At 38.3% G+C, this 21883-nt stretch overlaps 1 protein-coding gene across 1 annotated transcript in view; it reads left to right on the top strand.

The window, feature by feature from the left end:
* Positions 1-21883, top strand: part of LOC124132591 (glutamate receptor-like) — a 45320-nt gene that overhangs the window by 4241 nt on the left and 19196 nt on the right. The window contains exons 2-4 of the mRNA XM_046496569.2: positions 891-970; positions 17883-18029; positions 20402-20653. Coding sequence (XP_046352525.2) covers positions 910-970; positions 17883-18029; positions 20402-20653 — 460 coding nt within the window. The 5' untranslated portion in view covers positions 891-909. The remainder of the gene's footprint in view (positions 1-890; positions 971-17882; positions 18030-20401; positions 20654-21883) is intronic.

The following is a 21883-nucleotide window of genomic DNA, read 5'->3' as shown; positions in this document are numbered from 1 at the left end:
TCTAAACTGTACTTTCATGGTACTTGCGCTGAGATTATAGTCTTTTTACCATCGCGAACCGTTATGTCTTTACTATTCCTTAATAACTCAGATGTGCACATATGTAATTCTTTAATTTTTTATTATTGTGAGGTAGTGGATATTGTTTTACGCCGCTTTGGCAATATTCCAGCAATATCACTGCAGGGGTCACCAAGAATGGGTTTCATACCAGTCCAGGTCACCGGCGCGACGCGCGGACGCTTTAACCACCAGGCTTCCGCACTGCCCCATTCAGTTATTATTGTGTATGGAATCATACAGTTTTTGTTGTTGATTTTTAAATATTTTTTATTCAATTCAGTATATGATGTTACCTAGTTTTACATAGAGTAATATGACATGTAGTATACTTATTAGGCGTATTAAGATACCTGTACATCAGACAGCAAACTTTAGTTGGCTACAGGTGTACAACAATGTTCACAAGTGGTGAACGAGCAGGCTACATTTGCCATACTTATTGGGGTCCTCATTAACTTAGTGTGAAGCTAAATCCTTACAGCACATTAGTGGAAATTGTTCGTGTTCAAAATAGAGACATTAACTAGACAATTCATTTGCCATTTTTTTTCCATTTTTATGACAAACTGTCTTATTGTATTGTTTTTGTGTGCAATTGATTTTTCTATCCGAAATATATTGATTAAAGTCTTCAGAAAGTTTTCAAATGACAATTTGTTTTTCTTAATACTTGATACATGTATATTTTTCGCATGCCAGTTGTTTGAACGGACATAGTTGCAGGTTCGAGTGGTTCCATAATCTTTCAAGAAAAATGATTACTATTACGACATTAACCTTATTTGTACATGAAAGAAATACACTTCTGAAATCTTCCTTTTTTTCAGAAATAGGTCCTCCGGAACGATGCTTCTCTGGGTAACAGTTTTAAAAGTATCTATGACATTTGCAGTCGGTTTGAATTTATGTGAGTACTATTATTATATGTGTTTATCGTTACGCTATATACACAGCCATAATTTCAAAGCTTGAAATATGTTGAAAGATGGACATATGGCACTAAATACAATGTGAGTGAGTGGAAATGGTTTTATGACGCTTTCGGCAATATTCCAGCAATACCACCAGAAATATGCTTCACACATTATACCCATGTGGGGAATCGAACTCGGTTCTTTGTCGTAACGAACGAACGCGTGTACCACTAGGCTACCACACCTTCCCCCTAAATACAAAGTCAAAACATAGACTGGAAATAGCCATGTATAGAATGATATATTTTTCAATTTAGTCGCACCTTCAGGATTAAAAAAAGTTAATAACGCTATGTCATATTGCAGCTACTTTAGCTTTGGATAGTTCTCTAGTTAGTTCTTAAAGGACACAGCTCTTCTTAAGTCACACCTGTAGTGTTACGAAATGTGATATCGAGGAAATATTGAAGTTCAGATCATTTGTTAAAAAACAACACCCCAAAATTTACTAAGGCCTTGACTGTTCTAACTGTTGTAACCCTGATTAAGTAACATTTGGGAAAGAGTCGTATAAGTAACATTTGGGAAAGAGTCGTATGATACTCTAGACAACTTTGAAAAACAGAGCATTCTCAATTGTGCCTCAAAAAGTTGTGAAATGTGAACACCAAAGGTTTGAATATTGTTCGCCATGAAAGGAAATTTCCCTTGTGGAAAAATTAAGTCATCACTCCTGTCGTCAAGTCTCGAGGGTATTTTTTGTCACCTGAATCTTTATGCATAGATCTAAATGTGAATCTTATGGTGTCTTATATTTCTAGCTCAGGTGGGTAAATCAGTAAAAAGGAATTGTCCGTTTGGACATTATTGAACGATATCAGATCATCACATACCTGAAGCTTAAGGTCAACTTCTTGACCAAATTACCCTGTTTTGATTTTGCCATTCCGAGCAGAAATCCGAACCAGCAAGGAAGGGAGCACAACTGGCGACAATTGGGATGCCTACGTCTTGCCAAAATGTCCCATCTCCATATTCCACATTGATGTTATCTGTCCAGCAATTTGCACATATTGTTTTCTCAGTAAACTTGAGATGACATTTGCTTTCATTTTTGACAAGGTACCCTGATTCTGTGAAGATAGAGAAGTAACAATATCTATGGTCACCACGTTAAAAGACAAATGCCCCATGGATCAAGGAATTAATTTTGTCATTACGTTTGCCGGGTGGGAAAGTGGTGAAAGTTGAACAATCAAATATTTTGATATAATTGAACTTGTTTAATTTCTGAGATTACAACAAAAATCATAATTTTGGAATCCAGTACAAAACAGGAATGGACATGTTTTCAGGTTTTTGAGTCAATGGTACTGATGCATAGTGTTAGCAGATTTCTTCCTGGGGTAACATATTGGCATTATGTGTGACATTATTTGACTTATTCCAACTTCATTGATTATACAACTTATGTGATGATCTTTACAAATAATGGCTATATCATTTGAGACTTCGTCAGTGAGACTACCAACTTTTCATGCAGCCAAACATTGACAGCTTGCTGGAGTAGAATGGGTTTATTCCAATCCCGAGGACTGCAATCTGAACCATATTCGTGTTGTAGCACCCCGTCTGCAGCGCAGTGGGGCGGTTTTGTCTTTTAGTATTTTAGTAAAATGCTACGTTAAATGCAACATGATCACCAGCAGACAAATAGACTTGGTTCACGTAAATAAAAGCCACAGATCCCGGTCCGCAATCAGAAGAAAATTCTGCTTGAATTAGAGTCCATTGTCATAGATCATAAGAATCTGTTCATAAATATGGATCAAATAGTGATGATACCATGTGTATATACATGATGCAGATATGAAGTTTATCAAAATTTGGGCTTATTTGAATTTATCTTTTTAAGGACTAAATCATATTCTACCACGAGGAATGATTGATTATGACTGGTCAAACCAAGATCACAATCAGGTATCTAATTCAATTGGTTAAGACATTGCGTATGAAAACATCGATTTATCAATGGCCGCATCGATGCATTTAACAATAGCTGCCGATAACTCATTAGGATTGTATATGTTCAATATCAGAGCAACAGCTTATCAAACATGATGAAATCTATTTCAGAACACACAATTAAGTCAGACACACTTTCGAAACTGTGTCAGAGCCACACAATCATCTGTCACGAAAAAGTGCAGTCTCTCAGACTCATGGCGTACAATGCTGAATCGTCGTCATGTCAAAACGGCGGTATTCAGCCATTCTTCAGGTTGGTTCCGTTGGCATTGAGGTTGTGCTGGCAGGATAATTTTAACCAAATGGTGAACATAATTATAGAATGCTCCGGGCCACTGTGGAAAGAGTACTGTCATCGTGAGCAACTCTTTTGGCTGCCTTTGGCAATGAAGGAAGTAGGTCAAGTTCAGCCATGTTGAAGTTCGAAGTGGAAAGATAGCCATTCCGAATTATGTATTACTGTTACAGGGGAGTTACAAATGGTGCATTATTTTGAATACACGTAATTAATCTTGAACTTGAGTAATATCGTTTTATTTTCGGTATGTATTTTCGGTATATTTGCCCATGGGTAAGCACTTGTTCACGAGAGCATCTTTTTCAAAGCGCTCCTGCCATCATGGTGGAATCGTGATAAATCAACTGTTTCGTAATTCAAATTAGAGGTATCTATTATACATTTAGACAACCTCAAACCCCAAATGTAGGTTATCCCCCATTTGGATACATGACCTACATAATGCTGATATTTTAAACAATTGGAGGGAAATTTAATATATATTGATATATTTCTTGAAAAGCGAATTAAAGATTTCCTTAAAGTGCGAGCATTTGATAGCACTTCATCGCAAGTCTGCTCAATAGTGATCATAAGAATTTATTGATACGAACTGACAATCGATGACGTGCTGATACTGTTATGAGGGTTGACATGTATGTGCTATATTGCTTAACCACACTTCCGCGTAAACAACATAATTGTCAAGACTGACCAGGATCGTTAGATGCCGTTTGAATGCGTATATGGATAAAAAAAGAAAGTCATAAGTGAAAATGTCTGTTTCTTTGAAAAGGAACGGGGGAAAAATAGCTAGATATTCAGCATGACATGAACACCCTCATGTAACGATGCATTTGAAATAATAGAAATTGTATTGCAAATCCTTCGAGAACCTATCGGGTCAATATTCAGCTTTATTTAACACTGGTATGCTTTAAATCTTCCAAAGAAGAAGAGGTGATTGAGTTAAGTGCTTCAAGGACTTCAAGCACTTCTCAATATGTTAGATATTACCTTAATCACAGATAACTTGCCATAATGGTTTCTCATGACCTTCAAAAATGTTAAATATTTTAATTTTAACGCGCACCAATAGTTCAGAAGTTGATACCTCGACGTGGTACTGTAAACTGGCACACTGTAAAAATGCAAATGTCATGTTCCTCTGTACATTAAATGCATTTAATTGATTAATTGTTTCAGTTAGAGCACATAGTAATAATGAAATGGGGTTATAATTTGATAACTTGTGCAGAAAGCTGTTTATGGTGTCATCGCAAACACTGTGGTCATTGTGTCATTGTGTCAAGGGTTATTGTGTAATTATGTCTTTGTGTCATTGTGTCAAGGATTATTGTGTAATTATGTCTTTGTGTCATTGTGTCTTGGGTAATTGTGTCATTGTGTTAAGGTTTATTGTGTAATTGTGTCTTTGTGTCATTGTGTCATTGTGTCAAGGGTTATTGTGTAATTATGTCTTTGTGTCATTGTGTCTTGGGTAATTGTGTCATTGTGTTAAGGTTTATTGTGTAATTGTGTCTTTGTGTCATTGCGTTTAGGGTTATTATGTAATTATGTCTTTGTGTCATTGCGTTTAGGAACATTGTGTCATTGTGTCTTGGGTTATTGTGTCATTGTGTCTTATGTCATTGCGTCTAGGGCTATTGTGTAATTGTGTCGTTGTGTCATTGTGTCTAGGGTTATTGTGTCTTTGTGTCATTGTATCTAGGGTAATTGTGTCAATGCGTCTTGGGTTATTGTGCCGTGAGTCTTGGGTCATTGTGTCAGTGAGTTTTGGGTTATTGTGTAACTCTGTCTTTTTGTCATTGTGTCTGGGGTTATTGTGTCACTGCGTCTTGGGTTATTGTGTCGTTGAGTCTTGGGTCATTGTGCCAATGAGTGTCGAGTTCTTGTACTAGGCACCTAAGTCACAAATCTGTCGTAGAATGTCAGGGAAACATGAGGTCATAGTTACTTCTTTAAGTAGATGTACTGCAGTACAAACATATACTCAACAACAAAAGTTCCTGTGACACCAATATTTTAGTGTATTTTTCAAACAAGTAAAGTTTGGTTTTCAATATTGTAATACATGTATGGAATCAAGTCACAAAAAACGCAACTGCTACAGAAAAGCATGATTCCATGCAAAATTTGACTTTTATGCAAGTCCCATGCATTTCACTACCCAAGAAAGGGTGTGAAAACATGTGCGTTAACGGGATTCCATATCCATTGTTTAGCATCGTGCTGTCAACAACCACTCAGAAAATTACGCAATTATTCAACATTACGAAATGCCATGCCTGTCCGAAAATGAGTGTCTGTGAGCCATTGGTATGCTTGAAGCAGGATCAAGTCAACGTGATGTTGCAAGACAATTTAACGTCCACAGAAACACCATTTGGTGTTTATGGCAATGTTGGCAACAGACGAATGCAGTCAGAGATTCGAACAACACACCTACGAAATCGATTCCAGCCAGCAACAGTGACTGCAAGAAGCATCCCTGGCCTTCGACGAATATCTTCACCGTACGTCGTCGCCTCAGATGTGCAGGGATTGTCGCCAGAAGACCCGCCAGACATCCCATTTTGACAGGAAACCACCCTCAAGCACGCCTACAGTGGTGCAGACAGCGTCTAAGCTGGATGGCCATGCAGTGGGGACAAGTTCTATTCACTGACGAGTCTCGTTTTCACTTCAGCCACAGCAATGGACGGATTCGAGTGTACCGACGTCGAGGTGAACGTTACGTCAATCATTGTGTCATGGAAGAAGATCGGTTCGGGGGCGGCAGCGTTATGGTATGGGGTGGGATTACAGCAAGACAGAGGACGCGTTTGATAGTGGTAGAGGGAAATCTCAATGGACAGCGCTACCGCGACGAGATCATCGGCCCTGTTGTTCTACCGTTTTTTGCGTCGTCATGGCCCAGACATTACCTTTCAACATGACAACCCCCGGCCTCATATTGCTCGACTTGTTCAGGATTCTCTTCAACAAAACAACGTGAATGTCATCCCCTGGCCGGCTCGCTCCCCTGATCTCTCACCAATCGAGCACATGTGGGATGAGATGGATCTGCGCCTTCGACGTCAACCACGTGTTCCACAGACACTCAAGGAACTTCCAAACATGCTCCAGCAGATATGGACAGATATCCCACAGGACTTTGTGCGACGCCTGGTCCATTCCATGAGACGAAGATGTGTTGCTTGTATCGCAACCAGAGGTGGACACACACGCTATTGATTTGTAAATTGACATTTTGGCATGTTCATGTTTGTTTTTTTATGAAATCACGCATTTTCTGAAGTCAGTATGGCAAATTAAACCATTTGAACACTTACAGGAGTCTTTTATCTGTTGCAAACCGAAATTGTTTCAGATTTGGTAAAAGAACATAACTTTGCATTAAATCTTGGGTCAATGTCACAGGAACTTTTGTTGTTCAGTATATTTTAACAAGAGAATATAGGTCGTAACGAAACTGTCAGCATCTCCCGCTCACAGACGCAGGTGTGAAACGATAATATGTATGTATAAAGTTTTATAAAAGTGATCTTTCAACAGGATCAATATGTTCTGTACGTGCATGTAGGCTGTGAAGACGCAGCGCGCGATTCGGATGATGTCCCAACACAAAACAGACTTATTATGTGATAATATTAATCATTGTTTACACAACCACCAACATATTTTAGCACTTGATGTTTTCTCGGTTATATATAAATAGATATTAAAACTGTAAACTTCGTTAATGGTTGCATGTAGCAGCCAAATCGGAAATCAATAGCGCCAAATGCTATCTTTCCTTCTACAAACATTGTATACATGTTCTATATTAAATATATTTAATCTAATAAGCGCCCAGGGACACCGGATGGCCCATTTATATAAGTGCCGCTATTCGCCGTGTAGAGTTGCGTCCCTTAGGCGTGCCAGAATCCTGTGATCGTGGGTTCAAATCCCACATTCGCTCCGATCATGGTTTTAGTTTGTCGATTACTTTTTGAAGCTCTGCATATGTACAGAGGAAACAAAACCAACAATGATTCTTAATCCGATTTTATAGGAAGGAGTACCAACCTTATCTAACGTGTCACCCATATCAAGGTTTGTAACTTAACGCCGCGCTCAGCAATATTCCAGCAATATTTCTGTAAATATAAGCGCCTGAACCAGACAATCCAGTAATTGATATTACCAATCCACGCCATCGGGGTACGATGACACGTAATCAACCAAGACCACCGAGCCTGACCACCAGATCCTCTTGTCGCCTCCTACGACCAGCATTCACTGCGATGGACCAATTCTAACCAGGAATCCCAACGGGGTTACGATTTTGTAAGAGAATTCAGAGTGTATTAACAAAACTTCATACAGATTATTCCTAACCGAACTCATGAAACTTTCACCCTTTTAATCCCACTCTTATAACCTTGTTCTGAATTTCTGCAATTACGGTAACAAGATCAATAATGATATTTTATTTGTTATCTTTAATTTCACGTAGAACATCATTATACCGATATGATATTATGGTATATGTTTATAAAACATAGCACATTCGCTCGATGCATCTCCAGCACGATCTTTATCGCTGGCTCAACAGGTGTTCCTGAAAGGTTCTATCATGTCAGATGAACCTGAGGTAATTGGTTCAAGTTGCACAGCTGGGGAAATACACAATAATATGAGCCGTGGTGATGGGGCGTCACAACAGACACGCGGGAAACGTGTGGATGAGTTCGTGTATGGTGGCCTATATCCCTAATGAAACAGTTTGATGGAACTGATAACCTAATTTGGTATTCGCAGCTTGCCATTCTTGTTCAAATTGAACAAGTGTTCTGAATGAATACCCTTTAGCAGTAGAATATTGTAGTATGTATGTGTAGACATCGTTTGATGTTTATTTCACTGAAGTAAAAAGAGTATCTTGTGAGATGAGGTGAAATGGGGTTTAACGTCGCGTCCAAGATGATTGCGACGTGCATGCAGATGTGTGAGTGTGGCTGCTTGCACTAGTCCGGACTGATGCCGATCTATAGTGCTAGCCCACTGAAATACCACGCCGCAGTTTAACATGAATACACAGTATACTGACTCCGAGCCGACCAGTCCTTGTTTTAGCCCCTTAATGCCGAGCGCCAGACAGGGTAACAACAAGTACCATCTTTTAACGTCTTTTGGTATGACGCGGCCAGGGATGGAACCCCGGACCTTCCGCTCTCCGGGCGGACGCTCTACCACTAGACCATGGAGGCGGTCGCAGTATCTTGTGAAATATTGCACTGGAGATAACTAGTACCAACTCATCGGAAATATGTGTCCTGCTCAATTCAGACTGAAGCCTTAAAAAATGTAAAAAGTACAATTGTCATTTTTTTATGCTTAATGTATTTACACAATTAATCAGTGGTCAACTACTAATAAGCCCGGGGCAGAAATATTTTTAAAGCCTTCGCTTGTAACGCCAAAGACCCGGGTACACTGTGTGAAGTCGATTTATGGTGTTCCCCGCCATAATATTGCTGAAATATTGCTAAAAGTGGTATAAAACCACACTCCTTCACGTATAAGCCTATGTGACTACGTTAGGAGATACCCGTCTCTAGAGTGCTCAACTAAGCAATGTGATAACGTGAACAGAAAGGTTTCAACATAAACACTGATGTACAATGTTCAATTAATCCTCGTAGCAACGTGAGAATAATATGGAGTTCAACATATATTATAAAGTGGGCAATTAAGCCCATATAGCGCCCATTGGCTGCTTGAGAAATATATGAATTTTAATGAACCGGGGGCAAAAGAAGTATGATTTAAAAAATCACACAAACAATTCCCATAATACTCTAGGGCTGATGGGTACTTAGACATCTTATCTTTGAAAAGCAATAAATTGGCTTTTTTTCAAACATGGTAGGAGTTATATGGTTGCAAATTCATTTCTTACCCCAGTTACTAAGAATGAGTGATGGTCAACTAGAATTAAATTAAAATATATTAAATTTTATAACAGTTCTTTCAATGTTCAATTACATAAAGTACAAACTCGGTATACTTTCTAGTGCCCCTCAGTCTATATGTCATGCTACAGAGTTGTCAATTAAGCCGATATGGCAACGTGAACAGTATATGAAATTTAACTGATGCTCTTGTATAAACTGGTCATTTACGCCAATGCAGCATTTTGGAATGTATGCGAACTTCTTTATAGACCCTGTAATAGAGAGGTAATTAAAGCCTATGAAGCAATTGAACAAATTTATAGAAATGACTAACAGATTCAGTAGCTAGCATATTATTATTTCCAATTGTTAATCATTAATATTGTTAAATCTATATATAAACACTAAAATGTATAATATTTGCATATGTATGAGATGCACACTGTCTTCACTTTCCAGCACATTGTACATATCCTCCATATGAGCACTATATATATATTGCGCACTCTGTTTCCACAATGTCGAGCTTCAATTTTAAATTGTTCATTTCCATTATGCAATATTATGTTTAACAGTCTACAGGGAGAAGGCGGTAATAAGTTTTGCACTTTTGCCCAATCCTTTTGTCTCATTGGACAATAAAATATATTTAATAATAATAACAGTACATATAACCTGCTTTGTATAGAATGGTCACTAACATATAAGTCCATCTGACCTCTTGTAAAAAAAAGGAATTTAATTCAGCTATAGACGTGTCGACTAAATCCACAAAATCATATGTGATAACTTAAGACAATAATTGGGATAACACATCGACATTTATCTCATAACAGAGAAGTACAACATGTTTATATTTGAATTGTATGTCAATGAACGATGATTATAATGTGACACCCGCAACGATGTCGATGTGATCGGTAACACACGATAAACTAGTGCATTGTAATCAGCAAAAGCCCTCTTGTCAATATATACTAATTTATCTCATGATACAATGTGTATAGTGTCAGGAATGTCATTGGGGACGGGTCTCCAGTTGAAAATGATGACATGTAATGAATAATGCATAGAGCCCGTAGGTGTCATGACTAAGATCAAACAAATGTTCAGCGATCATGATCAAAAGCCACTGTATCATCCAGTTCGTATATTCGATGTAATAAATGTATAAATATGCAACCGTCATTCATGGAATCTAATGCCACAATCTACCGCTCGGTTCATAGAAGTGCTTTCCTGCATACAATGACATCCAATTAACATCTACCCAACGATCAAATGACCAGAAGAATACACGGGAGTACCGCATATCAATATGTTTGCACTTACTGACATTCTATATGCAGTAAAAAGTATCACGAATGTGATTAGCACGAGGCCTGATAATGGAACGCATGCTGAATATTTGACAGAATATTTCGTCATGCATCTCATCAATCTAAAACATCTGAAACCTATGTGAGACCGACAATATCTAAACTACGGTTATAACGAACACGCTTATAACGAACTGACGGATATAACGAACTAACCTTTTTGGTCCCGAGTATTTGCTGTAGTTATGATGTATATATGCTTATAACGAACTACGGTTACAACGAACTAAAATTAGTAGTCCCTTTGAGTTCGTTATAACCGTACTTTACTGTACTATTAGGCGTTAGCTTGTTTCACAAGCGGAGTAATGCTTGATATTTATATATGAAATGTAATATCTTGGTTATAAGCATAGTTTATATTCTGTCATATCTTGGTAACAGTGAGTGAGTGTGTTGGGTTTAACGCCGCATTTAGCATTATTCCAGTTATATCACGGCGTGTCAGCTTAATGTGGGATGAAAGCCCGAAAAGATGCAGGTCTCAGACGTTGACCACTTCGGTGAAACCCACGAACACGGGTATGGTGCCGACAAACCTAGAAACATAATTGGGGCGAACCGGGATTCGAACCCACAATCATAGGTTTCTGGCATGCCCAAGGGACGCAACTCTGCACAGCGAATCGCAGCGCCTTAGACGACTGGGCAACCCGTGCGTGTATGTGGATATATGTGTTTGTGTATAATACTGTATATATGTACGTGTGTACGTATGTAACACAGCCCGTTGGATCTCTGGTCATGATAGAGCTCCAGATCTCTATTGTTGGTAGTACGAGGAGAATACATTGGATCGAGTAGTTTGACTAGTGATGTGGAAGATTGCATGTAAATATAGCCCGACGACGCGGTACGTTGCTCATAATATCAACCATTTGTTTGTAGGCCCCCACCCCTTTTATCGATCCCTGGTAACGCGGTAACTATAAGATGGTCTCCAGTAATCGAGGTTTTTACCTTTATGTATTTTTTCCGATTTCCACCTACCTATTTTGTTTCAGTGTTTATAGGTTAAGCCTCAAAACAGCTATAGCTTTGATGCTTTTGCCATTAGTCGCTACAAACTCACTCACAGAACCCACATTTATTAATCAGTGCATCGATACATGTTTCTCCCTTCTCATACATTATTTATGGATATCAAGATAATAGACAATTATGTACGACACATGGGACAGCAATAACTTGCCACAATGCAATTTCCATTAATGCAATATTCCCCATGGTCCAGTGCTGCTAGCTGACAACACTTATTGAGGTACTTGACGCAGCTTCTTGCTTGGCCGAAAACTCTTTAATCAAGGTGATTATTTCAGTTTGCACACTTGACAAATCTGGGATTCTGGACATTTCACAATATATGGTATATGAATATACTCAATGAATTTGTCGAACTGGTTGTCCTATTCTGATAGAATATCCATATGCTAACATCACCAATTACTATCACGACAACATATATATATATATACGATATGTTGTGAAATGTACTAATTCGTACGGGTAGCCCAGTCCTTTACGGAACTGTCGTGATAGTAATTTATTGGTGATGTTAGCATGTGGATATTCTATCAGAATAGGACAACCAGTTCGACAAATTCATTGAGTTATCAAATTCCAGTGGGAAATGTTACTTTAATGTGTTAAATGTGTCCGAACCCGACAGGTTTATTTATAAGCTATGGAAGTTATGCTTTCTGTCCAAATATTTGCTCCTTGCATATTTACATAAACTATGCATTATGTTTTGTCAGCACAGAAGTAATTGTGTTCCTGACATGATTTCCATACAGAACCAAAGAAAGAAAATGAAGGTTGTTTCAACAAACAATGAAACATATAAATGCATATGTGCTCATTGGCAAATGTTTGCCCTTACATTCTGTGATGTATAATAGGTTGCGGTTTTTTCTCAGTTCTTTTTGTTATTTGTTGCCTGGGTAATATGGGGATAAGGTTTATTTCTAGTCAGGCCTAGACAAGCGTGAGTGATATAAAATGTTTTCGATTTTTAGAAACTTCGTGCCTTCAATATCTGTTCCTATGGCGAGGCATAAAGTGCAATAATCAATATGGACAAATACAAACAAAACATTTTTCCGTTTTAGTGGCTTTTAAACAGCCTTGTAACATAACGATATGTTCATAATCAATAATTGTAGACTTACTGCTACGTGATAAATACTGAGGACGAAGTAAGATGTTTGCTGTTTTTAAAGAAATCCAGGTTCATGTTTGACATACCAATGCCGTAGACGCCCATGACATATTCTAGTCACCATGAGAAGAAGGGTTGACCGATGTTTCCATAGCATAAGGCATAAGGCCAATTGAAATATTATTCTTGTTTCACATATTTTCCTCAAATGTCAGGATAGAGGTGTGTGTGTATTTTTTGAGTGCGTACGTGCGTGTATATGTGCGTCTGTGTGTGTTTGTGTGTAAGTTTATTGCTTTATTCTTTAGTCGCTTACAAGTATATAACAGTCAATTTGTTTCTACTGTTCGGCGTGTCGGATCCAAGTGACCTTTGGTCGCGCCCCTGTGGCTCAAAGTGTGAAGATACGGGCCCGAAACCATTGCAGGTTGCGACTCTGACACACGGGGAATTCCATGACGAGAGCAACATACCCCATTTTGATTTGCCAAACCGTTTCTTAGCAGCGCTTGTAACGCTTAAAAAAATTAACAAATTTATTCAATATTACATGTATATTAAAAGCCTTATTTTACATGTATTTTGTTTAGTACCGCAGCATTAATTGAATGCGGGACATATAGATTGCTAAGACACTGAAATAAAGAACACATATTTGTCATATAATGAGTTGCATGCGTCATTATGGTGTTGAATATTGCAAGGGACCATCCGATCCTCAGAGGAAATGTTGACTTAATTGTAACTCATCAACAATTAGATGCTTTTGGTGGTTTTAAGTATAAGGGTATAGAATCTCACTTCAACGCTATATGCCTGTACGTTAATAATATTCATGATTAGTAATACTTTTTACCATGTAGCTTTGATCGCAAGTTGATAAGTTTACAAATGGACATGTCGGGAATGTCTGTTGTTGGTTTCTCTTATGTCAACAAATTCATTTACGTCCGAAATGATGTTGCCCAATTATGTTTGTATTATGTTGTATACAAAACACTTGGGAGAGCAGGCATTGATTGCTGGCTTGTGATAAACAGAGCCCCTAACGAGAATGCCTGGTAGCTAGGAGTCCGCATGGCGTGGAAGGTACTTGGGGTAGTCATTGATGCTGGCAGGGTCATTACTGATATCTTGTCATAGCTGTATGGGTATGAGTTCGCTCCAGACTCCATTTGGACTTTGCAATGCCGACTCCCTCTCTTCTTATAAAGCAAGTAATCACCTTTTGGAAAACCGTCCAGTATTTGATTTGAAAATGTTTTTGCAGAAAAAAATCTAATGTATAAGTGACACACTTACGAGGCCTTCTCCAACAAAGATTTTTATTACATTGTAATATATGAATAATGATATTGCAGTATAAATGTACAGTGCATAGAAATTATATACAAGTAATGTGAGAGAGAGAGACAGAGACAGATTCTTTGTTTCCCCAACGCCGTGATATAACTGGAATACTGTTAAAAGCGGCGTAAAACCCAACTCACTCACTCACTCACTCACTTTATTTCCTCCAGAAGTTAATCCGAAGATTATACATAATTAATCAAACGTATTCACACAAACTCATATTACCTGTACATATATACAATACAAGACAGTAGCACCAGTGTCATGCCATTCACACCGTACAAAAGGTTAGATCAGATGACATAATCAAGGTAAGGCTTTAGTGTAAGTACATAAGCAGAAAATATCAGTATAACAGATTCCAATGTAACTATATCAATACATTGTGAGAAGTGAGTATCAGCACCAAAGAAAAATGACAACATATCTTCATCTTGTAATTCCAACTGGACATAGGTTTCAACATCAAGCAGATCAATAAAAGTTGAAAACAGTTCATTTCTTTCCTGCAGTAGAGCTTCACAATGTAATATGATGTGATTATCATAATCAACGGCATGCTTGTTACACACTAAACAGTCCCTGGAAGTTTTGTTTCGTGATGAAACTCTAACACAAAATTTTAAACTTGACCTCTGTTCTGGGTACAGATATGCTAGTTGCTATAATATATGGTGAGTATGTTTTGTGTGTATTAGCATGAAGCGTGAAAGACCTGTATTGACAGAAACTTTTCTGCGCCACATATTTTCTTCATATTCATGTGTGGTTTTATTAACCAGTTGCTTCCAGTTTCTCTTTGTAGGAAATACACAACAGCTTACATATGTACAAAGGTTGTTTCGTAGGTTATACTTGTTAAGAAATGATAATAAATCTCCACATACAGATTTAGGATTAGTTGGATTTGCAATGTATGCACAAAAAAGATGTTTAACAAAATTGTTACAGGTTAAGTTACATAAGCGGCCAAGCAGCTGAAGTTTACACTTGTCGATATAGCCGATCATTGTCCAAAGCCCAAGATTAGCAATAGTGGATTCTGATGGAGATCTTTTATCAAGTCTTTGTACGGTTCGTGCGAAATAGCGTTGAGTATCTTCAATGACATTGATGTTTTGACCCTTAATATCAAAGAGAAGTTCGCAGCCGTAAAAACTTGTTTTTAATATCATTCTTAACCAGATTTTTACACTGGTAGCTGGATGTAGCGCTGAGCTGTTGAGTCCCACAGATTTTAACGAATTAATACTTTGTCTTGCTGTTTGGCAACATTTTTCAATACTTGATTTACATGACAAGTTATGTGTTAGTAGTATGCCACCATACATGACAGAGTCAGAGGTTGTTATATTTATATCACCAAGTTTGCAGTTAATATCTAACCCCTTTTGTTTTGTCTTAGGGAAGACAACAACATTACTTTTTGAAGGGTTATACGTTAGTCGCCACTTTGAGGCATATGAATGTACTGTATCAAGTGCTTTTTGAAGCCCTCGTGGCGAGGTGCTCACAAGAGTTGTGTCGTCTGCAAACAAAACCGTTGGAATATCTAGACCAAATACACAAATACCACTATTTGCTTGTCTAAGGGCTGTTATAAGGTCATTAATGAAGACTAAGAAGAACCAAGCAGAGAGAACTCTTCCTTGTCCGACACCTTGCCTTACATGGTATATATCTGACTGTTCACCCTGATAAGTAACAAAAGCATGGCTATTTGTATAGCTATGGTGTAATAACTTCCATGCATTTCCTCTGATACCCATTTGGTGTAATTTGTAAAAAGGGCCGTCCTGCCATATTCTGTCGAAAGCCTTTTCATTGTCTAAGAAAGCAGCATATAAATAAGGGTAAAAACGGACATTATTGCCCCATGTTCTTTCCTAAAGCCGAACTGGAGCACGTCAGGGAAATCAGGATTTGTCTTTATCATTTTTAGTTCAAGGCACTTAGCAATACGTTTTTCAAACAGCTTGCAAATGCATGAAGTTAAGGTTATACCTCTATAGTTTCGGGGAACCGATTTGTCATTCTTACCCTTGTATATAGGAATGACAATTCCTAGTCTATAATTAAAAGGAATGTATTGTAGTCTTAACATAGCATTAAACAGTGCACACAGATATCTTATCAAGGATTCACCCCCGTGAATTATATGCTCGTTTGTAACTTTATCAGGCCCAGGGGACTTGTTTCTACTCAGTGTTTTTACAGTTTCGTTTATTTCTACAGTAGAAAATTGTCTTTCTAGCTCCTCATCATGTGCCCCTATCTCTTCGTGAATACGTTCTAGGGAAGAAGATATTTCTTTTCGAAAATTTTCATCAAAAGTGTCTTAGCAATATGGCTGAGCTAGATCAAAGTAATATTTTCCCCACAATCTACAAATGTCCGAGGGTGTTGTGACACTCTCTCCCTCAGGGTCGAGTTTTGTTATATCTGTAGTTTGTGACCTTTGCTTTCTTACAGTTTTGTAAAAGGAATGTATGTCGGGGGAGGAAGGGGCTGCGGTGGTATTAGAATACCAGAGCCCCAAGACGAATCAGTTTTTTTTATCATTATTATAAATAAACAGCATATAATCATTAGAGAAGACTGTCCTCTTTGCAATTTAGATTGGAGACGAATTACCTTTTTAATTGTGATTTCTGTAAAAAAACAAACTAGACTTGTACATCTGCAGCAGATTCATTAGACCAAACACCATCCCATTTTGTCAACTATTTAATTGTCATCAGTGTTAAATATGCTTTCCATGTTCATTGAGATAATCAATAATGTATTCTGTTCACAAAACACAACATTTTCACAAATTCCGCTTGTCACTGTAAACCTCTACTTTGTTACCGCTTGGCGATTTATGAGCGATTAGGGGCGGTCGGGTAGCCTAGTGGTTAAAGCGTTCGCTCATCACACCGAAGACTCGGGTCCGATTCCCGACATGGGTACAATGTGTGAAACCAATTTCTTGTGTCCCCCGCCGTGATGTTGCTGGAATATTGCTAAAAGCGGCGTAAAACCATACCCACTCACTATGAGCGAAAAGAGATGTTAAGATAAATACTGGGACACGGATTTTATCTGTTTAAGACTCACTCTCTCTCTCTCTCTCTCTCTCTCCCTCTCTCTCTCTCTCTCTCTCTCTCTCTCTCTCTCTCTCTCTCTCTCTCTCTCTCTCACACACACACACACACACACACACACACACATAGACCTGTGTTTATGAAATAGTGATGGTACCAGGCATTCGCAAAGAGGTGAGCGTATCGTACCCCACCGTTGACACCCGTCACAAGCACATGCAAATTTCCGCGATTACCTGGTTTCATCACAGACTTTCAGTGATCCATTCATACAATTCATACCTGTTGTGCCTTTCCCGCCCACTGGAATCTGTTTCGACAGATAAACAAGACTGATCTAACGGGATTGGGTGGTCAGGCTCGGTGACTTGGTTGATGCATGTCATCGTATCCCAATTGCGTGGATCGATGATCATGATGTCAATCACTGGATTGTCTGGTCCAGACGCTATTATTTACAGACCGTCGTTATATAGCTGGAATATTGCTGATTGCGGCGTTAAACAACAAATAACCTAACCTAACCTGATTAATCTCTGGCGTTCACGTTAGCCTGTTATACTGAACTATTGTATGTTGCCTGTGCATTGTATGTAGGACGCGAACGTCCATGATAAACAGCTTTGTGTTGACTGTTGTACCAATGTCCCTGCAGGTGTTGTGAAGCTGCCTGGATATGGTGACATCACTGACGACGCCATACACCTGGCTGCGATGACATTTTCTGATCAAGCAAATGTCAGTTTGTCCGTATCTATAGCAACGCTCAATCCAGTATCATTTTCATCTATCGCGGAACCAGGTACGTTGTAGGCTCACGTTGTTCGTATTGGTTAAAACATGCACATCGCACTTCCGGGTAGCACAGGGCTTTAGATTTTCCAATAATTAACCTATATAGCCATCTGTGGAGCAACAATGTGATTGGCCAGTCAAAATAGCCCGAAGTGATAGATATTATTCAGCTCAACTTCCAGGAAAATATATATATATTTTTTTTTATAATTATGCACAATGCATTCGCCCATCATGTTCAGATCTAAATACATCGACCAAAAATGTGACAATAACATTTTGTCAATATATCTATAAATATTGATATACACAATATACAATCCGACATTGTGACACATCGTGTGGAAAACATCAAGATGTAACTAGAAGTAAATGTCACGTTACCAACCGTATACAAATTACCAAAACGTACAAGTTGATGACAAATTCAACATGATTGTAGTTGTCTACTCCTTTGGGAATCAAGCCGTTGCAATGTGTGACCTGGCTGATCTCCACTTTAATTATACTTTCATGGATAACAACTTCTTTAAAGTACCAAAAGTACTGCGTATTCGTCGTTACAATAACAATAAAGAAGTTCCGTCCAAAAAGGTGGTTCGTCTTCATGTTCTTCAAACTTCTAAATGCCTCTCAAATACACTATTTCTATATTTGGTCTTTCTACAGAAAATGGCAAAATGATGTTCCTGACTAAAGCATGTTAATCTCGTCTTGTTTTTATGAGAATATTGTTTTCACTTCTGTGTTTCAATAGGATATATCAAAATATACAAACACTATTTTATTGTGTTCAAGTGTATATAAGACCAGATATGACATTTGAAATTTGTGTGCATGTCCCTGAGTGCAATTTGAAATTATAACTCGAATTGTTTGTTTTTTTATCAAAATATAATACTTCCAAGAGTTACCTTTTTTAGGACAAGAAGATCTTTTCATGAAGTTTTTTACATTTATATATATTTATCCTGTCACTACAAAACTTACTTTTGGGGGCTTACAGTCCAAGGAAGGTTATTATTTGAACAGGGTCACATGACCAGAATGTTCTGGCGGAGGGAATCATGAATGGCGCGAAGGAAACATATGCCATACATGAAGGGTTTTGTCACAGTTCGACTCAAACTACAATTGAAAATGAGAGGGATTTTATTAATCATGCATACATAATGATACAATTTTGGGTTACCTGAAACCAGTGATAATGTTCAGGCTACATGCTAAATGTACATTGACATTTATTTGGGGCATTTTCTTCTGAACTGTCATTACCAGAACAGTCATTACAACAGTACTTACAGCATGATTGTGTGTTTTAAAATGGAATCTAACACACTTTGTTGGTATTGGGTATATAATCAAGTGCTATATCAGTAAACCTAAAATAACCCGACTGCAACTTACAGTAGAAATAATTCTGAGATTAATCCTAACTTTTTCAGATTTATGGTATAAGTCAGATATGTTGTGGTAATAACATTTGAGGTGATTATGTTTTCTGTCTTTCACACTTTTGTTATGAATTAATATCGTGCAAACTTCGCAGCAAAGTATATTTTTATAAACATTAATTAACATAGTGTACAATCGTTAAAATAAACAAATACATTTATTACTCAATTTGTGAGGAAATCATGTGTCAATATTGCCACATTTGGTAGAATCACCCATATGTCATTGCACCCGATTGCGTAAATCGTTGCTCTCTCATCACCGCCCATACACCCGCCTTACACTAAGGGGACCTTTAGTCGCGTCGACACAAGAGACATATTGCCTTTGTCGCTTCATTTACCTCTATTCATACCCGATTGCCATCTAAAAGAAACTGTTTACTCCACATATTTGAAATAAGAATCGAAACCCCTTTTGTCAGTTAATGCAAATCCCTGATCGAAATGGAAGAATAAGCAAATATTTGTCATTACTGACGATATAATATGAAAACATGCAATTCTAACAGCTGTTTCAATATTGCACTCACTGTTCCATTATGTAATTTTAGCGCCATGCTTTAAGCGTACTACGGACGTGCTCTGACATTGCTTGGTAATTTTGTCGATAGTGTTATGACAGGTCATTCATAACAGGTTTAACAATATTGACATCAAGCGGTTTCCTCCGATCGACCTTTGCTATGACTAAACACAGGGTCATTCGGTTAAAATGACAAAGTGTGATGTTGCCATGATAACTTCTTGTTTGGTTAATCTTCATCTGACATGATATGGTATTAATGTTTTGAGTATCATACACACATTGAAAGCCTTGCACATTATTGATAATTATGATGAAGCGTGCTACTTAGTGACGGGTTTTGGAGTATGCCTGTTGCAAACATTGTTTTTAATCTTGAATATATTTTATTATTTTCAGACTGTTCAATATTCAACATGACCTGCACTGGTCTTATCACATTTGCTGACTGCTCACATGCCATTTTCATAGACTTTTGGGCTGAAGAACACGTGATACCACACGTGATGTTCACCAACAGAGCATGTGACTTTGTCAGCTCGCATGGAGTCAAGATGATCCCACACTTTACCACGCAGAATAAGTTGATATCGGACATTGTTGTCCAAGAAGAATGGTCTGACGTTGTTATAATGTACGATTCTCTTCTAGGTATGTATTTCCCCTCCCATTGTAACGTGTAATATAATACATACAGACATCATTAACTAACGTTGTTGGCTCGATATATCGTTTAAGACGATGTGGTTTTATGGTCTTGGCAGAATCCTCGTCAGCACCGATATGTTGTTGTTTATTTATTTTTATTTTTACGCCGCATTCAGCAATATTCCAGGTTGGGGACACTCCGCTTGTCACGAACAACGGATAACATATTCAGTGGTCCTCTGCTTTCAAGTTGACAGGGCGGGGGGAGCGGGGTGGCCTAGTTGTTAAAGCGTTCGCCCGTCACACCGAAGACCCGGATTCGATTACCACTATCATCACTGATTTGTAGTGATCAATTCATATAATTTGCATTTTACGCATAGTGGACGTTTTAGATTCACTAAATGTTACATGTCGGGTGTATTTTTCTAGTCAACACATGGCAATGTTACCACGTGCACCCACGCGAACTGTGCTCGAATGTCACGTCTACATCTGTGAATTAATGACATGATGTCAATTATTATCATTTACTTAACAAAGATACACATTGTCCAACGTGTGATGAAATCAATATTGTACTCAGGGAGAAAAAGATAATATCCTGCTTGCTCAAAATCAATGTTTCCAGTATTCTTACGAAAATCGTATTGGAACCTTTTTTGTATCAATGCAACACACCTGTATTGGTAGCCAACCAACGCTTATTCCACGCCCTTCGGAATCCAAAATAAGAGGTGAGGTGAAATAGGGTTTAACGTCGCGTCCAAGATTATTGCACTTATATAGCGACGTGCATGTACGTGTGTGTGTGTGTGTGTGTGGCTGCTTGTACTAGTCCGGACTGATGCCGATTTATAGTGCTAGCCCACTGAGATACCATGCCGCAGTTTAACATGAATACCCCACTCAGACACAGTATACTGACTCCGAGCCGACCAGTCCTTGTTTTAGTCCCTTAATGCCGAGCGTCAGACAGGGTAACAGCAAGTACCATCTTTTAACGTCTTTTGGTATGACGAGGTCGGGGATCGAACCCCGGACCTTCCGCTCTCCAGGCGGACGCTCTACCACCAGACCACGGAGGCGGTCTCCAAAATAAGACGTTTGTTTGTTACATGTACATTGCTGGCGTAAGAGTAACGGGTATTTCAAACCACGCAACCTTGCGCGAAGTGTCGCTAAACAAACATTTTATATTTCTTCCGGTCAAAAGTCCTAACCAAGGTATTA

Source organism: Haliotis rufescens, unplaced genomic scaffold (genome assembly GCF_023055435.1).
Source record: "Haliotis rufescens isolate VD_foot unplaced genomic scaffold, xgHalRufe1.0.p SCAF_11, whole genome shotgun sequence".
Lineage (NCBI taxonomy): Eukaryota > Metazoa > Mollusca > Gastropoda > Lepetellida > Haliotidae > Haliotis > Haliotis rufescens.
The sequence above is the reverse complement of the archived record's forward strand: the minus strand, read 5'-3'. Positions and strand labels throughout refer to the sequence as shown.